A 17,119-nucleotide genomic window follows, 5' to 3' on the forward strand; every position below is an offset into this window, starting at 1 on the left:
ATGAGAGTGCTATTGATTCCTTATCTCTGCTTTATCCTCACCTCCAATCTAGCCTCAAGGTTGCCAACAACCCTCCTTGTAAGTTTTGTGGTTAAAGTGACAGCATATTATAGTGAATTTATGAACTGGCTTGTGTTGAATGGGAATCGAATTTTATATATATTGTACATGTTCATTAATTAATTATATATTTTAAATGTCTAAATGTCTTCCTATTTATGTTTCCTACTTATAAATGAAGTAGCTCTCACTTCCTCTTTGGCACGGCAAGTGTTCACTTAGAGCACAATTGTACCATTGTCCTTCTTACATCCAGGTTAAAAACCTTCGATTCCTTCAACTTTTCCTCAGAGAACAAATTCTTCCTTAGTCAAACATACATGTACGGTATATTTTCTAGATATATCTTCATGTTGACAGTCCTCATTTATAATCTGTCTTAATGAGATTCCTATAACCTAGTAATTGCCAAACCTCATTCCAAATACTTGAGGCCATGGATTGATGCAATCCAGAAATTTTAGGAATGGATCTTGCTGACAGGGGCTCTGGGGTAAAAAGCAGTCACAGTTGATAGCTACATCCCAAGTCAGGGTAGTCTAGGGGCAATCCAGATTGTGAGGGGGGGGGGACAATCCGAGGACAAGAAATGGTCCTGAAGAAGAGTTTTAAAGGGTTGAGATTGATGTCTTGCAGCTGTAGAGATGGCTCAGGGTAAGAGCATTTTCTGGGAAGCATGTGGACTGGAGTTCTATCCCCAGACCACAGTTAACAAGCTTCATATAGTCCTAGAAACCTAGCACTGGGCAGGGCAGAGACAGGAAGATGACTGCCCCACCCCATCCAAACTAGATAAAAGTGTGAACCCCAAGGAGAGGTCCTGTATCAGGGCAATAAAGTGAGGGAGTGTCAGAGTGGGTATCTGACATCCTTTGGCCTGCACTAGGTGGGTGCACAGGCACGCGCGCACACACACACACACACACACACACACACACACGTAGAGGTTTTTAAAACGATGTGTTTTCTTGTTCTGTTCTGCCCACCTTCTCTTTGTTCTTAATGGGGGGCACAGATGCAAGCAGCTGAATGGTTAACATTCTGTCCAACATGTTATTCAGGGTTCAAAAAGTGAAAGCTGCTATGATGGGCTAATAGGAATGTTGCTACTTTAATATGCTGACCAGTGTGACCCCAGGTAGCACTAGCTTTTTCAGTACTATAGCATACCATGGGCTCAGTGGAGATTGTGGGTAACCAAAGCCATTGGTTGTCTTTCAGATGTAAATAATGGCATACCAATATGCCATCTTGTACTAGGGCAGTATATTTCTCTCTTACAGGTGGAAATGCCTATTATGACAATTAAAATTTATTTTATTTTCTGAGTACTCTGCCTAGTTTAGAAGTTAAAGAGTTCAAGGTTTTCTTGAACACACACACAGGGATCTTGAGGCCAGCCTGGGAGGAGAAGGAGAGGAGGGAGAGAGCGAAGAATGAAGGAGGAGGGGGAGAAGAAAAGAAAGTTAAGTGCTTTAAAAATCAGATGGGCTAGCCGGGCGTTGGTGGCGCACGCCTTTAATCCCAGCACTGGGGAGGCAGAGGCAAGCGGATCTCTGTGAGTTCGAGGCCAGGCTGGACCGACAACCTCCAAAACAGAGAAACCCTGCCTTGAAAAACAAAAAAAAAAACAAAAAAAAAAGAAGAAAAGAAAAGAAAAATCAGATGGGCTTATAGCCCAGTTCATCAAAACATGTATATACATTAAAACTTAATTGTGGGGGAGGGCCATTGGCGGGGCCTGGGGTTAGCCGCTTCACCTAGGCGTTCTATTGCGACCGCAAGGCTTTTTGCTTCTCTGGGCGCTACTCCCTCAGCCCGCCCGACGCGACACGCTATCAGCGGAACACCGATTCCTCTCGGACTCTCGGGCGCTGCTACGAGCAGCGTCACTCTTCACACCGGAAAGCTGGCGGGTACTATGGGAAAAAACAGAACAAGAAGAAAGTGGAGGAGGTGCTAGAAGAAGAGGAAGAGGAATATGTGGTGGAGAAAGTTCTTGACCGGCGAGTTGTCAAGGGCAAAGTGGAGTATCTTTTAAAGTGGAAGGGGTTCTCAGATGAGGACAACACATGGGAGCCAGAAGAGAACCTGGATTGCCATGACCTTATTGCTGAGTTTCTACAGACACAGAAAACAGCCCATGAGACAGATAAATCAGAGGGGGGCAAGCGCAAAGCCGATTCTGACTCTGACGATAAGGGAGAGGAAAGCAAACCAAAGAAGAAGAAAGAAGAGTCAGAAAAGCCACGAGGTTTTGCCAGGGGTTTGGAGCCTGAGCGGATTATTGGAGCTACTGACTCCAGTGGAGAACTCATGTTCCTGATGAGATGGAAAAACTCTGATGAGGCTGACCTGGTCCCTGCCAAGGAAGCCAATGTCAAGTGCCCACAGGTTGTCATATCCTTCTATGAGGAAAGGCTAACGTGGCATTCCTACCCCTCAGAGGATGATGACAAAAAAGACGACAAGAACTAGCCCTCTTGAGTACCAGCCCCTGTCACCTTTGACTGTGGGTTTCAAGTGGGGAGGGAAGGAGTTCTACTTGTCTTGACACCATAGAGGTGGCTTGAGAAGATGTCCTTTGAAGAGCCAGCATAGTTTCTGTGCCCTGCAGCAGCCCAAGTGCTTTAAATCGTTTCAAGCTGTATAGTTTGCACACCCATACCAGTGGAGGGGAAAGGGGTACGTGTTTCAAGGCAACCTGTTCTGCACTTTGCTAAGAAATCAGAGGGCCTTCCATGAAGGACAAAACCTGCAGAACTGGGGTGTGGGAGAGCAAAGATACTGTGGATCTTCAAAGAGCATCTCCACAACCCACAGCCTTCTTCCCAATAGTATTAACTGCATTTTTACAGCCTAGCATGTGTGTAGTTTTTGGCTATTACTGGTATATTCAATTGGGGGTGGGAGGGTTAGGGCAGGGAGGAAGGGAGATGGGTGGAATCATTTTGGTTAAAATTTGGGGCCTGATTGGGGAAATGGTGAAACAGTAGAAAGAACAGCTAACTAATCAATTGGTTCTATGTCAATATTTTGCCTTTTCAAAAAAATTCATTGGCACCATTAATGAGGATTCAGAGACTGTTAAAAAAAAAAATCAGTGAATGCTGAAATCTACAGCCAAGGTGCTCCCTACCTGAGCTCATTGTGGCCCACAAAGGACAAAGCCAGTTCTCTGAGTTACCAAAGCTGCCATTTGAAGATGGAAACTGACTGAGGAGGGAAAGTTTTATTGGAAAGTATATACAGACAGACTGTTCTGCCTTTAGAGGTGCTAATTCCTGAAATTGGAGAAAAATACCTTTTTCCAGTTATGAAGTTACAAGTATCAGTTTGTCCATCTAAGCCACTGGCTCAAGTATTGCAGGAGGGCCTATGGGAGATGGGAGCGGAGGGCCTGTGCTCTTAGGGTTGAAACTCTTGGAGCTTTTCTTTTTTGTTTTGGGTTTTTTTTTGTTTTTTGTTTTTTTGTTTTTTGTTTTGTTTTGGTTTTTTCAGCTTTGAACCCTGAAACTGCTCTTGGCAGGTTCAGTTACTGACAGCACAAATTCCATTTAGTCAATTCAAGGGTTGAATGACTTCACAAACCCTGGTCTCAGGAGATTAACTTTCATATTGGGGTAGTAGTTCACTTGAGAATACAAAATCTTCAGATTAACTGATGTCCAAAATACTGTCTTGAATCATGAGATCCATCAATTTTTAGTATTGTCTAGACCTGCATCTAGAAAACTACATTGTAAAATCTTAAAGCATGTGTTAGATGTATGTGAAAATTTTGTTTAAATGTAAACTTCATACCATACCGTCAGTTTTTGTCTTAATAAAACTATAGATTTATAAAAAAAAAACTTAATTGTAAAGAAAAGAAAAACACAAACCAAAATTAACAAGACTCAAAGTCTATATACAAAGTCTATATTCTACACAGTTAGAATATAAATATTCTCTTGAAATAGTGTGATTTCATTCTTTGTGGCTGAATATAAATCCACTGTGGATATATGCCATATTTTCTATGTAAAATATTTTTATTTGCAATTTAAAAATAAAACTACATCATTCTCTCCCTGATCAAAAAAAAGATTCTCTTGAATAACTTTTTTTAAAAAAAACTAATCACACTGACATTGCCCTGAATTTAGTCATTTACTGTTCATCACTCAACAGATGCATGCCTCCCAGATACCAGGGTACCATGGTGCATATCCAGTGAATGCCTTTGGCATCTTCATGAAATCCACTGGTTATTTGATTTATAAACTATGCTTGAGAATATACTCTTAAAAGAATACATCTCTTTCTCTGAATGGATAAGTAGACAGAAATTTACTAATGAAAATAAAATGACTGCTGCACCTGCTATAAATAGAATCATGTGAACTAGATCCTACTCTCCAGACATAGCTATACATTGAATAACTTTACTTTTTCCTGTACTGCTGGAGACCGAGTCCAGAGACTGCACATACTCTGTTACATGCTTTACTGCTGAGCTGTATCCATGGCCCACAGCTGTACCACTTTCTATTAATTCCTTACTCTGATCCGGTGGGGTGTACATGACCTGTTGTCCCAGTTGCTTGTGAAGCAGAGACAGGAGGTTCACTTGAACCCATGAATTCAAGGCCATCCTAGATAGCATACAGAGACTCTATGTTAAAGAAACAAATACTAGCCGGGCATTGGTGGCGCACGCCTTTAATCCCAGCACTCGGGAGGCAGAGGCAGGCGGATCTCTGTGAGTTCGAGGCCAGCCTGGTCTACAAGAGCTAGTTCCAGGACAGCCTCCAAAGCCACAGAGAAACCCTGTCTCGAAAAACCAAAAAAAAAAAAAAAAAAAAAAAAAAAGAAACAAATACTTCAGCTGGGCGTTGATGGCACACACCTTTAATCCCAGCACTTGGGAGGCAGAGACAGGCGGATCTCTGTGAGTTCGAGATCAGCCTGGTCTACAACAAAAATAAAAATAAAAATAAACAAATACTTCACACCAAGCAGACAGCAGAACTCAGGGCCCAGTCAGTACAACTAATGGAAAATACTGGAAAAACAAAAAAGTAGAGTCAACATATTCTCCCAAAGAATATGCTTTTCTACCCTGTTGGACTCCGTGTGTGTGTGTGTGTGTGTGTGTGTGTGTGTGTGTGTGTGTGTGTGTGTGTGTGTTTGTGTTTTGAGGCTCAGCCTTACTGCATAGTCTTGGCTAGCCTGGATCTCACAGAGATCTACCTGTCTCTGCCTCCTAAATGCTGGGATTACCATGTCCAGCTAAATAACTATTTTTAATAATTCTAAACTATGACTTAGAGAAACTAATTGTGGCATATTAGCTCATTGAAACTGAGATAGCAACAAGAAAAGAACAAATTAGTTGTAGTTGGCAATTTGGATGAGTCTCACAAAAGAACGTCAAGGAAGGAAGCCTCACATGAAATAGCACATGTTGTATTATTCTGCTTACATAAAATATGAAGCCTGCTCCAGGACAGTCTCCAAAACAATACAGAGAAACCCTGTCTCGAAAAACCAAAAAAAAAAAAAAAAAAAAATGAAGCCTGCAAACATCATCTGTATTGCTAATACAGTCTAGTGATTACTCCTGGAGGAAGTAGTGCTCGGAAGGAGAGATTTAACCTTTCTCTTTATTTTTTCTTGAGTGCAGGTGCTTGTCCTTGGGCCTCTCCCACACTAGGCAAATGTACTAACGCTGACATTTATCCCCAGCCTCGGTTTGTATCTTGTGCTACTTGTCTTCAGACTAGCAGATTCGTAAGCCCCTGGAGCTGTCATCATTCAAGCAAGTGTTTCACAGTGGCCCAAACCGGGAATCCTAGCAGTCGGGACTGAAACAGGAGGGTGTTCGGTGTTATCCTCAACTGCTTAGTGAGTTCTAGGCCTGCTTGGGCTACAGGACACCCTGTCTCAAAGCGAAAACTAAAGCCCAAGACTCTCTTGTTGAAAGACATTTTTTTGTTTTTTTGAGACAGGGTTTCTCTGTATTGTTTTGGAGGCTGTCCTGGAACTCGTTCTGTAGACCAGGCTCGCCTCGAACTCACAGAGATCCGCCTGCTTCTGCCTCCCCAGTGCTGGGGAAAGACATTTTTAATCCATAAAATATATATGGACATATAAAATGAGCTAAAAACAACAGAAACTTTATCAAAGTTATGCCTAAATTAGACATGATTGCTTCTTGAATTCCTTAGTCATCACCTTTGTAGCTTCCTCAGGTCTGGTAGGCTTCATGAGATTGGCTGCCAGGCCCAAGAGTCTGGCACCCTTTCTGTGAGCCCATCTGTCACGGACTGAAAAACAAGCATACACTCAGTTGCACAATGTGTATTAAGTCATGCAGTTCTATAAACGGAATACTTGATTTGCTCTTTAGTGGCCTGGCTCTGGTGCCCGGAAGGTGATTATACAGTGTCCGGTATTTATATCAACCTCAATCACTCACTGTCTACCAACTGGCTCTAATAAGATGCTCAAAGGCCTATATTTAATTCCCATGAATTACTTGTTGATTATCTATACTGCAGATTATCTGCCATAAATTTTCTTTGTCCTGAGCTAGCTTCTTGTACTCTTTTAGACTACTTTTCTTACCACCCAGCTGCTGTGTGCAGAGCTGCAAAGCCAAACTCATTCTGATATTGGTATAAATCAGTGACTTTTGAGGGGCAGACATTTGGCAATATCAGCAGACATATTTGGATGTCACAGTTTTGGGAAGTGCTTTTATCATTTATTGGCAGAAGTCAGAAACACTGGTTGCATTATTTGCAAGATGCCCCCATTATGAAAATTTTCCAGTCCAAATTGTATAGAGTATTGAGTTGAGAAACCCTGGTATAAATAAAGATTAAAAATAGGGCCAGGCGTTGGTGGCACACGCCTTTAATCCCAGGACTCGGAAGGCAGAGGAAGGTGGATCTCTGTGAGTTCAAGGCCAGCCTGATCTACAGGGCAAGTTCCAGGACAGGCTCCAAAGCAATACAAAGAACCCTATCTCGAAAATAATAAAAAAAAGGTATAAAACAAGGAAGCGATTTACCTAGAAATATACATGCCATGTGTGTTATCCTCATTGTTCCACAGCTGTCCTCCATTGACAAGGAGACTGGACATTACATATGTGTTTATTAATCTCTGTGTATGTCTTTTAATGGTTATTCGAGGACATATATATGTATATATATATATCATTCAAATTAGGATGATAAGGCTGTCCCCCTTTTCAAATGGGGACCTGCTCTCCATTGTTGAGAGGTTGGAACTTGGTCATGGGCAATAGATGCCACATAAATAAGAACTCGGAGCATCTTGACCAGGATGTGTGGAAAATATTTTCAGTGTCAGATTACTTGAACTATAAGAGGGTCAAGCCTATGGGTTTTTAAAATGTTATCTCACCCAATTTTTGTATATTCTATGTGTGTATATGAAAGGCCTGTTTCATTATCCTCTTTTGATTCTGATTAACTAAGTTACTTGCATGCTTGGTTCTGCATGACTGGACAAATTTTTGGCATAAACTTTCCTTTTTCATCCTCATACTAAAAGTGTGGTTAATTTTGTTTGTTTGGGTTGTGTTGTTGGTTTTGTTGTTGTTGTTTGAGATAGGGTCTCATGTTATCCAGGCCTATACTGAATTTACTATGTAGCTGAGAGTGACCTTAAATGTCTGACCCTCTAGCCTCTACCTCCCAAGTGCTAGAAATACAGAGGCATGCTACCACATTCAGCGACTTAACACCGGCAAGCTGTGGCTGGTTTGATTTTGTTTTAATTGAACTTGAGAGTGAAAGACCACAGAATGGGATGTATGGTTTAGCAACCTTAATTGCAGAAGGGCTGTAAACCCACAAAAGGCCAAATTCTGGGCTGCTGACCACCTATGACGAACTGACCAGGGCGTCAGAGATGGGCAAACAAGATTCGTGGGAAACAAGGAGATGATAACCACCATTTACTTAGGGAGAAATGATTAACTCATACCAAGGGATTTACAACGTGTAGGTCAGGAAGACATCTACTTCCCCTGGTCAGTAGTCATGTACCCCCGCCCCCCATCACAAGATAGGGACCCCTCCCAAAGGCTTGTGGTTTTTGTCTTTAAAAGCTGATTGTAACTGAACCTCGGGGCCAATCGGTCTAAAAGCTGACTGAGAGGCCCATCTGCAGATGCTTAATTAAAGCCTCTTGCGTGTTGCATCAATTGGCGTGTGGACTCTTGATTCTTGGGGCGACGAATCCAGCTTGGGGACCCCTCCTCAATTTGGGGAACCCTAACATTTGGAGGTCCCACCGAGATCGTGTCCCCCAGATTCAACTCCACTGCCAATTGGAGGTAAGACTGAGCTCACAATTTACGTTCTGTGTGTTGTCTCCTGTCTGAGTCTATATTGATGCGGGACCTGTATTTGTGCTCTGGGGGGCCTGTATTACCCGGGTTTCGTTTTTGCGCCCCAGAGACCTGTATTGTGCCCTGGGACAAAAGTTCCAGGGACCTGTATTTGAGCCTCAGACGAAAGTCATGAGGACCTGAAGTGTCTGCAGGACCTGTATTTCGTGCCCCCACCGGAATCTCCTTTATAGCCGTGGCCTGTCTGTCTGTCGTCTTTCGTACTGTTTGTCTTCATCTGTACCCATGGGACAATCTCTGACAACCCCCCTTAAGTTTGGGGCTTCATCGAAGAGGGTTGGTGAGTTCTTGAACCCTTGAGGGAGTCGCGTCCATGTGAGCTGGCCAGAGAACCCGGTCCCGGGATCCTTCCATTCAAAGGCAAATAGGGGCTGACTCTGAGGGCTCAGTCTGAGGCAAAAGAATGCATCTTTAAGGTCGAGCACCATATACCAGACGTGGCTTGGAGGCAGCATGCTCAGTAAATTATAAGGGTTGGGTGAATGTCCTCTGTCCTCCGATTTACTTCCCGGCGGTCCTGCACTGGCCTATAATCCCCCGTGCCTGGCTTCTTCACAGGGAGGAGGGGAGTGTTCCATGGACTATGACAGGGTTTACGGATACCCAACTGCATGAGCCTGTTGATATGTGGTCTGATCCCTTCCCTGGCTTCATGGCTCTTGGGGTATTGTTTAATGGCAACCGGAGTGGCTGCGGGTTTGAGGTTGATGATGGGGGGGTTGTTTTTTGGCCAATCCCATACCCACCGTCTCTGCCCAGGCGTCCGGGTATCTTTTTAGCCAGTCGGAACCTGTTGTTGGCAGAGAGGGTGGCGGCCCTTCCAGGAGCCTATGCTCATCCTCCAGGCGTAGAGTCAAAACCTGGAGGGGCTGCCCCCCTCCTGATGGAAGTAGATGTGGGCCCCCTACCTTTGAGAGCAGGTCTCTTCCTAGCAGTGGGTAGGGGCATTCTGGCATAAGCAGGAAAGAATGAGTCACTTGCCCTGTGCTCACTTGGACCTTGCGTTCAGTTGTCCATCTGTGTAGTTTTCCTCTGGTGGTGCCTTGGACCCAGGCTCTCCGGGTACTCAAAGGTCCTTGGGTTTGGGTCAGGACTGAATGTTGAGCTCCTGTATCGACTAAGAAAGTCAGGTTGCCCCCCTACGTTTAAGGTTACCCTGGGCTTGGAGGCGGGGGGGGGGGGTGTGTGGGGCTCCCGGTCCTGACTGGCCTAATCTCCTTCCAGGGAGAGGACAGGAAATGGGTGGTCGCTTTGTCTTCTCGGGGCAATTCCTCGCCCAATGCCCCTTCTTCTTGCAATAGGCGCATTGATCTCTTTCCAGTCTTGGTCTTTCTTTGTCTCCCAGGTACCTCGCCTGTCTAGGCCTATTTTTAGACTCCTGCACTACGGTGGCCAAAATTTTTGTTAATTCCTGATTGGGCTTTTTATCTCTCTCGTCCTGCAACTTACGTAGCCTCTCCTCCTTCTCTTCCTGTGTTTCTCTTTTATTAAAAATCTTTTCAGCCTCCTTTACTAAGTCCTGCAGGGTATATTCCTGCAGCCCCTCAAGGCATTGTAGCTTAGTGCGTATATCGGGTGCTGACTGTCCAATGAATGACATGATTATGTCAGCTTCCCTCTCCTGGGCCTGGGGGTCAAAAGGAGTATACATCCTGTAAGCCTCCATGAGGCACTCTAGAAACCCGGCGGCGGTTTCTTCCTTACCTTGAGTTACTGCATGTACCTTGGCCAAATTTGTGGGGCGTCCCCCTGCCCCTTTGAGACCCGCCAACAGAGTCTGGCGATAGAGACGGTGACGCTCCCTACTATGTGGTGTGTTGAAGTCCCATTCCAGTCGGGTTAAGGGAAAGTGTGCCTCTATCTCATTGGGAAGCTGGGTAGGTCTCCCGTCCGGCCCCAGGATGTTCTTTCTAGTCGTCTTGTGAGCAGAGTTCCTGTACAGCTCTTCCTCAACGTGAACCTTCAGCGTCTGAAGGACCGGCTCAAGTGGCTCAAAGAAACACACTCCTGTTAACTGTCCACCAAGGAACAAGACCACATGTGGGTCAGAATTTAAACTCTTCCTGGTGTCTAAGGGATTGTAGTGGTCCAGGATCTTTGCAGAAACTTTAAACAAAACCAGAAGAGGCTAAAGGTCAAAATCCTTCCAGTGTTCAACCAGAACACACTCCTAGGCAAGGCAGAGTATAAGGAAGAAGTGTTGGGTCCTGGAATCAGTCTCCTACTGACCATTAATACATGCCTATAAGCTTCCAACAGGTAACACCTGGAGTATGATTCTTAAACATGGCCATAATTCAAACCCCCATCTTCTCCTCCAGACTCTGAAATGGAGTTCAAGGAGATAATTGGTTGGCTTTTGAATCCAGCATTTCCAGAAAGCTGTTGATTTCACCTTGGAAAACTGTGTTCAAAATGCAAAATGGATTGCAACTTCATGTTGACTCCATCTCTAACCAAACTAAAGGGGGATAGTTAATATTATTTCACAAGACTGGAAAATTAATAATGAGAATAATTTGCACAAAAGCTCCATTAATCAATTAAAAAAACATAACAGAAAATCAAAAGTTGAAAAGTAAACACAACTAGCTTCTTCTGTAAACTCATAGCTGGAAAGTTAGCAAAGAATGTTTTATAACCATGGAGATGGTGTGTAAAAATGTCCACACATGGCAGTGTAGAGTTGATGTACACAAACTCTAGAAAGCAAGGTGGTAAGGGCTAGTGATCTGGTGTCAGACAGACCTCAAGTCAAACCCTGATTTGTCCCATAGTGGTTAGGTGGTCTTTGACCACCTACATAAAACTTTCTTAGTCTCAGTTTTTTCATATTCAGAAAGGAGAGAAAATAATGGAGCTACCTTCCAAAGACACTAGTGTATGGAAAATGCGTTTGCAGATCCTCAGTAAATATGTGTGTACTTAATCTTTTTGTTTACCTATTACTTTTTGGCTTCAGAGATGAACTACAGGGCCTCACAAATGCTAAGTAAGCAACCTACCACTTATATTTATTTTTATTATATATCAGGCAAGGAATGAATAATGGTTTGGACATGAGTGAAGATGACATCTGCATACATGTACACACATACTGTGCAAATGAATAATTATATTGTCATTAACAACACAGTTCTTAAGCATAAGAGACGAAAGTAAAAACACCAACAAATGTAAGTGAAAAACTCTACAGGAATTCCCTATTATAATATTCAATTTGAATTAGAAATATTACTGGGGTTGAGGAGATGGCTCAGCAGTTGAGAGCGCTGGCTGCTCTTCCAGAGGACCCAGGTTCAATTCCTAGCACCCATATGGCAGCTCACACCTGTCTGTAATTCCAGTTACAGACATCCTCACACAGGCATACATGCAGGCAAAACACCAATGATCATAAAATTAAAAAGAAAAAAGAACAAGAAAAAGAACTACTATTGCTGTTATCATTTCCTTTCCCTATTGAATATAGATGGTCCTAGACTTAATGATGATTTGGCTTCTGCTTTTCAACTTTCCAGGGACATGAAGGCAACATGGACTCCGTAGACCCTGAAGGCTGGTCTGGTCTGGAGACTGGGCTTGTGAGGAGAGGAAAGCAGTGAGAGAGGCTTCCGGTCAGCGTGAGGTCACCCTAGGGAAAATGGCAGTTCTTTAGAGTGGATTTTACTGACAACTTACTTCTGTTGTTTTGGTTTTGCTTATGCAGGTCTTCAGTAAATAATATGGAATATTCACTGCTTTCTTATAAGTTTTATTTTATTTTGCTTTTTTGAGGCAAGGTTTCTCTGTGGCTTTGGAGGCTGTCCTGGAACCAGCTCTTGTAGACCAGGCTGGTCTCGAGGTTTTATTTTATAATATTATAAATTTATAATATATAAAGATAATATAAGCCGGGCGTTGGTGGCGCACGCCTTTAATCCCAGCACTCGGGAGGCAGAGGCAGGCGGATCTCTGTGAGTTCGAGGCCAGCCTGGTCTACAAGAGCTAGTTCCAGGACAGCCTCCAAAGCCACAGAGAAACCCTGTCTCGAAAAACAAATAAATAAATAAATAAAATATATAAAGATAATATAATACTTTATTTTATAATAGTAGATGATTTTGCCCAACTGTGCACTCATAATGTATTCTGAGCCTGCTTAAGGTAATCTACCATGTTCAGTAGATTAGGTATATTTTGATGCATTTGGACTTGTTATTTTCAAGTTCTAATGAATTTAGTTTATTGGCAACATAAGCCATTGTAAATTGAGGAGTGTCACTTGTGTATTTCAGTAGTTGAAAAGGCAGTGATCAAATAATTATTGATTCAGGTAACAATTGTCGTTGGATGAAACAGTTGGAATGCTGATGCAAGCTGACCAAGAAGGAAAAGGCTGTAAGACTATTCTAGTCTTCAGAAGAGGAAAACCCAGGCATGCTGGCCTGAGGGAAAAAGTTGCCTCCAAGTCTGATAATGCTCTAAAGATAGCTACTATTTACTCAATTCAGGAGATAAAGGAACAAGTCAAATGACACCACAAGAAAATACGTAGTGTGCAAGAGTGCCATTTTGTTTGTTGTTGTTTGAAATAGGATCTTGCTTTATAAATCAGGCTGGCCACAGACTAAAAATTCCCTTTTGCCTCAGTCACCCAAGTACTTGAAATACAGGGTGATGTTATGTTTATTTTTCCATTTCTCGTGTGTGTGTGTGTATGTGTGCATATGTGACAGTGTGACTGTGTGTGTGAGTGAGTGTGTGTGTGTGTGTGTGAGTGAGTGTGTGTGTGTGTGTGTGTGAGTGAGAAAGAGAGAGAGAGAGAGAGAATGGGGGTGGCAGGTACACATGCCTTTGTCAGGAATCATCCTCCCTTGATCTTCCATCATATTTGTCAAGGCAGGGTATCTCAGTAAAAGCCACAGCTCACAGATATGGTTAGACTTGCTAGCCAGCTTGCTCTGGGGATGCCCTGCCTCTGTCTTCTGAGGCTGGAATTATCAGCAGGTCACCATGCCCACTGGACATTCATGTGGAATCAGGGGGCCTGAAACTCTAGTTCTCGTGCTTGCGTGCTAACGCCTTAACTGCAGAGCCGTCTCCCTAGCTCCTAGGTGGCTGTTTCAAAAGCAACAGCGTTTCCCTTACATCAAGCATGAATGAATCATGCCAAAGCTTTTTAGAGAAAACTAATGAATCTTGAAATCCAATCTGTTTAAAAATATTTCTGAAGATTAAGCAAAACACACCAGATTTTTTTGAGTCAAGAGTATTTCCTTGGCCTCAAAGAAATTTCAGATGTTCCTTGAAACCTTAAAAATCCTTAACTGTGAGCCGGGCGTTGGTGGCGCACGCCTTTAATCCCAGCACCAGGGAGGCAGAGGCAGGAGTATCTCTGTGAGTTCGAGGCCAGCCTGGTCTACAGAGTGAGTTCCAGGACAGTCTCCAAAAACAATACAGAGAAACTCGAAAAAAAAATCCTTAACTGTGTTGTTAGATAGACACTGTAATTCATTTGTAGTAAAAATTATGTGTCATTTTCCCCAAATCATAATGTGTGAATCGCATAACACCTATACCTGTTCAAGGAAATAAAATCTGTATCAAACTACATGTTCCTCTGACAGTGAGAAAACTCAGTAGGTAAACAACCCACACAGTGAAAGGAGACAAGGGATCTCTATAAGTCCACTGTGACACATGTGCCCTTCCCAAAAACAATACGTGTTTAAAAAAATTAAAAACACAAGTTTTCTAAAACATGTCACATCGTTTTCCTTGGTACTGTGATCTTACTTAACAATAAAGTTATGTCATAGCTTTCCAGTACTTCACTGTGGTATAAATTGTTGGTCCTTCCAACAATCACATAGATTTCAGTGCCTTTCTTTTTCCAATTTAGCAAACTTTACTTACCTAGGGATCTTTATGGAGCTGAAATTAAAATTCACATAATAAGCTCAAGGATCCTGTGTTCCAAATAAGCCAACTGTGATATATTTTAGGACAAAATTTTAGGGGTTCAAAGGCTGTTGGCTTAGTGATGCAATTGTGCTTTTTATGAGATAAGTAAACAAACAAACAAAAAAACCTCTCTGGGTGTGGTGGCGCATACCTTTAATCCCAGAACTTGGGAGGCAAAGGCAGACAGATCTCTGTGAGTTTGAGGCCAGCCTGGCCTACAATGCAAGTTCCAGGACAGCCAGAGTTAAACAAAGAGAAACCCTGTCTGGAAAAACCAAAAAAAAAAAAATTAAATTAAAATGAGAACAAAAATTGCAAACATATGAATCTAGAATGATACTGAAGATTCTTCCCAGTTGCTGCAGAACGTCTTATAAATCATGTCCTGTAGGAAAAAGACCTTTCTGTAGATGGAATTTTAGTGAAATCAAGAGTAGGTTTATTAAAAAAGAGGAGCACTGCAAATGTTTCCTTTTTACATTCTTTGTGGAATACACCCTGGCAAAATAGAATGTCTTCCAGAAATCATCTAACTGAGCAAGAAGCCCACTCTGCACAGAAGCGCCGTTGATGCCAATGGGAGTTCTGTGAATGGAACAAATGCTGAACTTGACCCTGTAATGTTTAAACTGCAATCCTCCCCGATCTTGGCAGAGCCTGGCTTCCCACTGAAAGGAGCCATGGTCTGTGCAGGGATTACACAGCGGGTTAACAAGCTAGTTCTTCGCTTCCTTTGGAGCAACAGATGAGACACATAATACCTTCTTTCAGGGCTGTTACATACTTTCAAGCACAGACACTTTAAATGAGGCGCTGTGAGCAAGTAAAAGGTAGAGCCGGCGAGTGAAAGTTAACTCTGGCAATGATTTTTAAACTACCTTCTCCACTGGTGGCTGAGACCCATCAACACTTCCTAAATACGTGACAGGAAGGGAGACCAAGAATGAAGTGAATATCAGCTGAGACTTGCTTATGTTCCATTGCCCAAGTGTGCAGAATGGCTACTGGAAATATTCCAGTGCAGTGGTACTGGGTTTAATAAAGTGAGATTATTAAAGGTGAGATTATTAATAAGGTGAGGTTGAGATGAAACACACATCTTAAGATAGGAAGGGAGCTGGTGAGATGGCTCAGTGAGTGGACAAAGGTGTCCGCTGCACAAGCCTGGTGACCTGTATTTGACCCCTGGAATCCACAATCAAAGTAGATGGAAGATAATTGACTTCACAAAGTTGTCCTCTGACCTCCACGTGTGCACTGTAGCCTATGTATCCTGCATTCCATATATATCAGGCTCACACAACAGTAATACAAGAAAATGAGAGTCTTTATTTCAAGATGAGCACGGGGGCTCATTTGTGCAATCCCAGTATTTACTAGGCTGAGGCAGGATTGTGCTATGAACTTGAGGCCAGATTGGGCTATTATAGTTCCAGGCAGGTCTGGGCTATGGTATGCCCCTGTCTCATACAAACAAAATAGGTAAACAGTTGATATGAGAGAGAGAAAGAGAGAGACAGAGCGAGAGACACAGAGAGAGACACAGAGAGAGACACAGAGAGAGACACACACAGAGAAAGAGAAAGAGAGAGAGATAGATAGGGAGAGAGAGAGAAAGTGTGTGTGTGTGTGTGTGTGTGTGTGTGTGTTGGGGAAATCTGGTCTTTGTTGTGGAATATTACATTAACTAGGCAAAGCTGTGTAACATTTGTTTATACTTCATTTGTTTAACGATGTAAAGATGTGCTGCCTTGCCTGCCTAAGGCACCTGATTGGTCCAGTAAAAAGTGAATGGCCAATACTTAGGCAGTAGAGGAATAAGTGAAGCTGGTGGGTAGAAAGAGTAAGGAGGAGGAGGAATCTAAGGGAGAGAGAGAAAAGAGAGAAAACAGGAGAAAAGAAAAGAACAGGAGAGAGAATGAGAGGGAGACACGTGGGGCCAGACAAACAGACACGGAGTAGGACATACAGAATGAAAGAAAGGTAAAGAGCCCCGAGGCAAAACACAGACAAAGAGAAACAGGTGAGTATAAGCTATACGAGCTAGTTAGTGGGTCAAGCATAAGATAGGGCCAAGCATTCCTAACCGATAATAAGAACGCTGGCTACAGATCTTAGTTATGAGCTCCTACACTTAGCAATTGCTGCCTCCCAAAACGAACCTTATGTTCAGAGAGAAAAAGGCCTTGAATAACCATCTACCCAGTTCTACTGAGGCACTTGAACAGCACTGTTAGTAAGAGCCTATTTTTAGCTGTTTAGGATGGAATGTTTTTGTCCTCCTTTTGTACCCTTCATAGACTGCCTATCTACTACAGTGCTTAAATGTTGCCTTTATATCAGAAAGAAAAGATAGGGCCAGTTTTTGTTTAGAGGAAATATGTGAGAAAGGTGAAGATACAGGAAATATTTGAAAACAAAATCAAAACTCCTTTGCCTTCATTTAACAAATTATGAATTATGCAAAAAAGAAAACCAACCCTAAACCCAGTGATTCAGAAGTGAAATGTTGGCTTCCTTTCAGTGTAGAAAACCTACTGGTATCAGAAGTAAAAGCAGTCGAAAGGCTACAAGTGGTTTAATAGCGGGTGCCCATGGGCTGATCCCTGGTCGCTGGGTTCACATCCCAGCCCTGTAGTCTCCTAGCTACACAATCTTTTGTAGACAGGTTATCTATTAACT

General features: G+C 42.8%; 1 protein-coding gene across 1 annotated transcript; it reads left to right on the forward strand.

Moving 5' to 3' along the window:
• Window positions 1–1,231: 1,231 nt before the first annotated feature.
• Window positions 1,232–3,914, forward strand: LOC121133090 (chromobox protein homolog 1-like). The gene is made up of 2 exons (XM_040728815.1): window positions 1,232–1,249; window positions 1,825–3,914. Exons 1-2 carry the CDS (start codon window positions 1,232–1,234, stop codon window positions 2,536–2,538), a joined length of 732 nt encoding a protein of 243 aa, XP_040584749.1. The 3' UTR covers window positions 2,539–3,914.
• The last annotated feature ends 13,205 nt before the right edge of the window (window positions 3,915–17,119 follow it).

Source organism: Mesocricetus auratus, unplaced genomic scaffold (assembly GCF_017639785.1).
Source record: "Mesocricetus auratus isolate SY011 unplaced genomic scaffold, BCM_Maur_2.0 Super-Scaffold_100020, whole genome shotgun sequence".
Taxonomy (NCBI): Eukaryota; Metazoa; Chordata; class Mammalia; order Rodentia; family Cricetidae; genus Mesocricetus; species Mesocricetus auratus.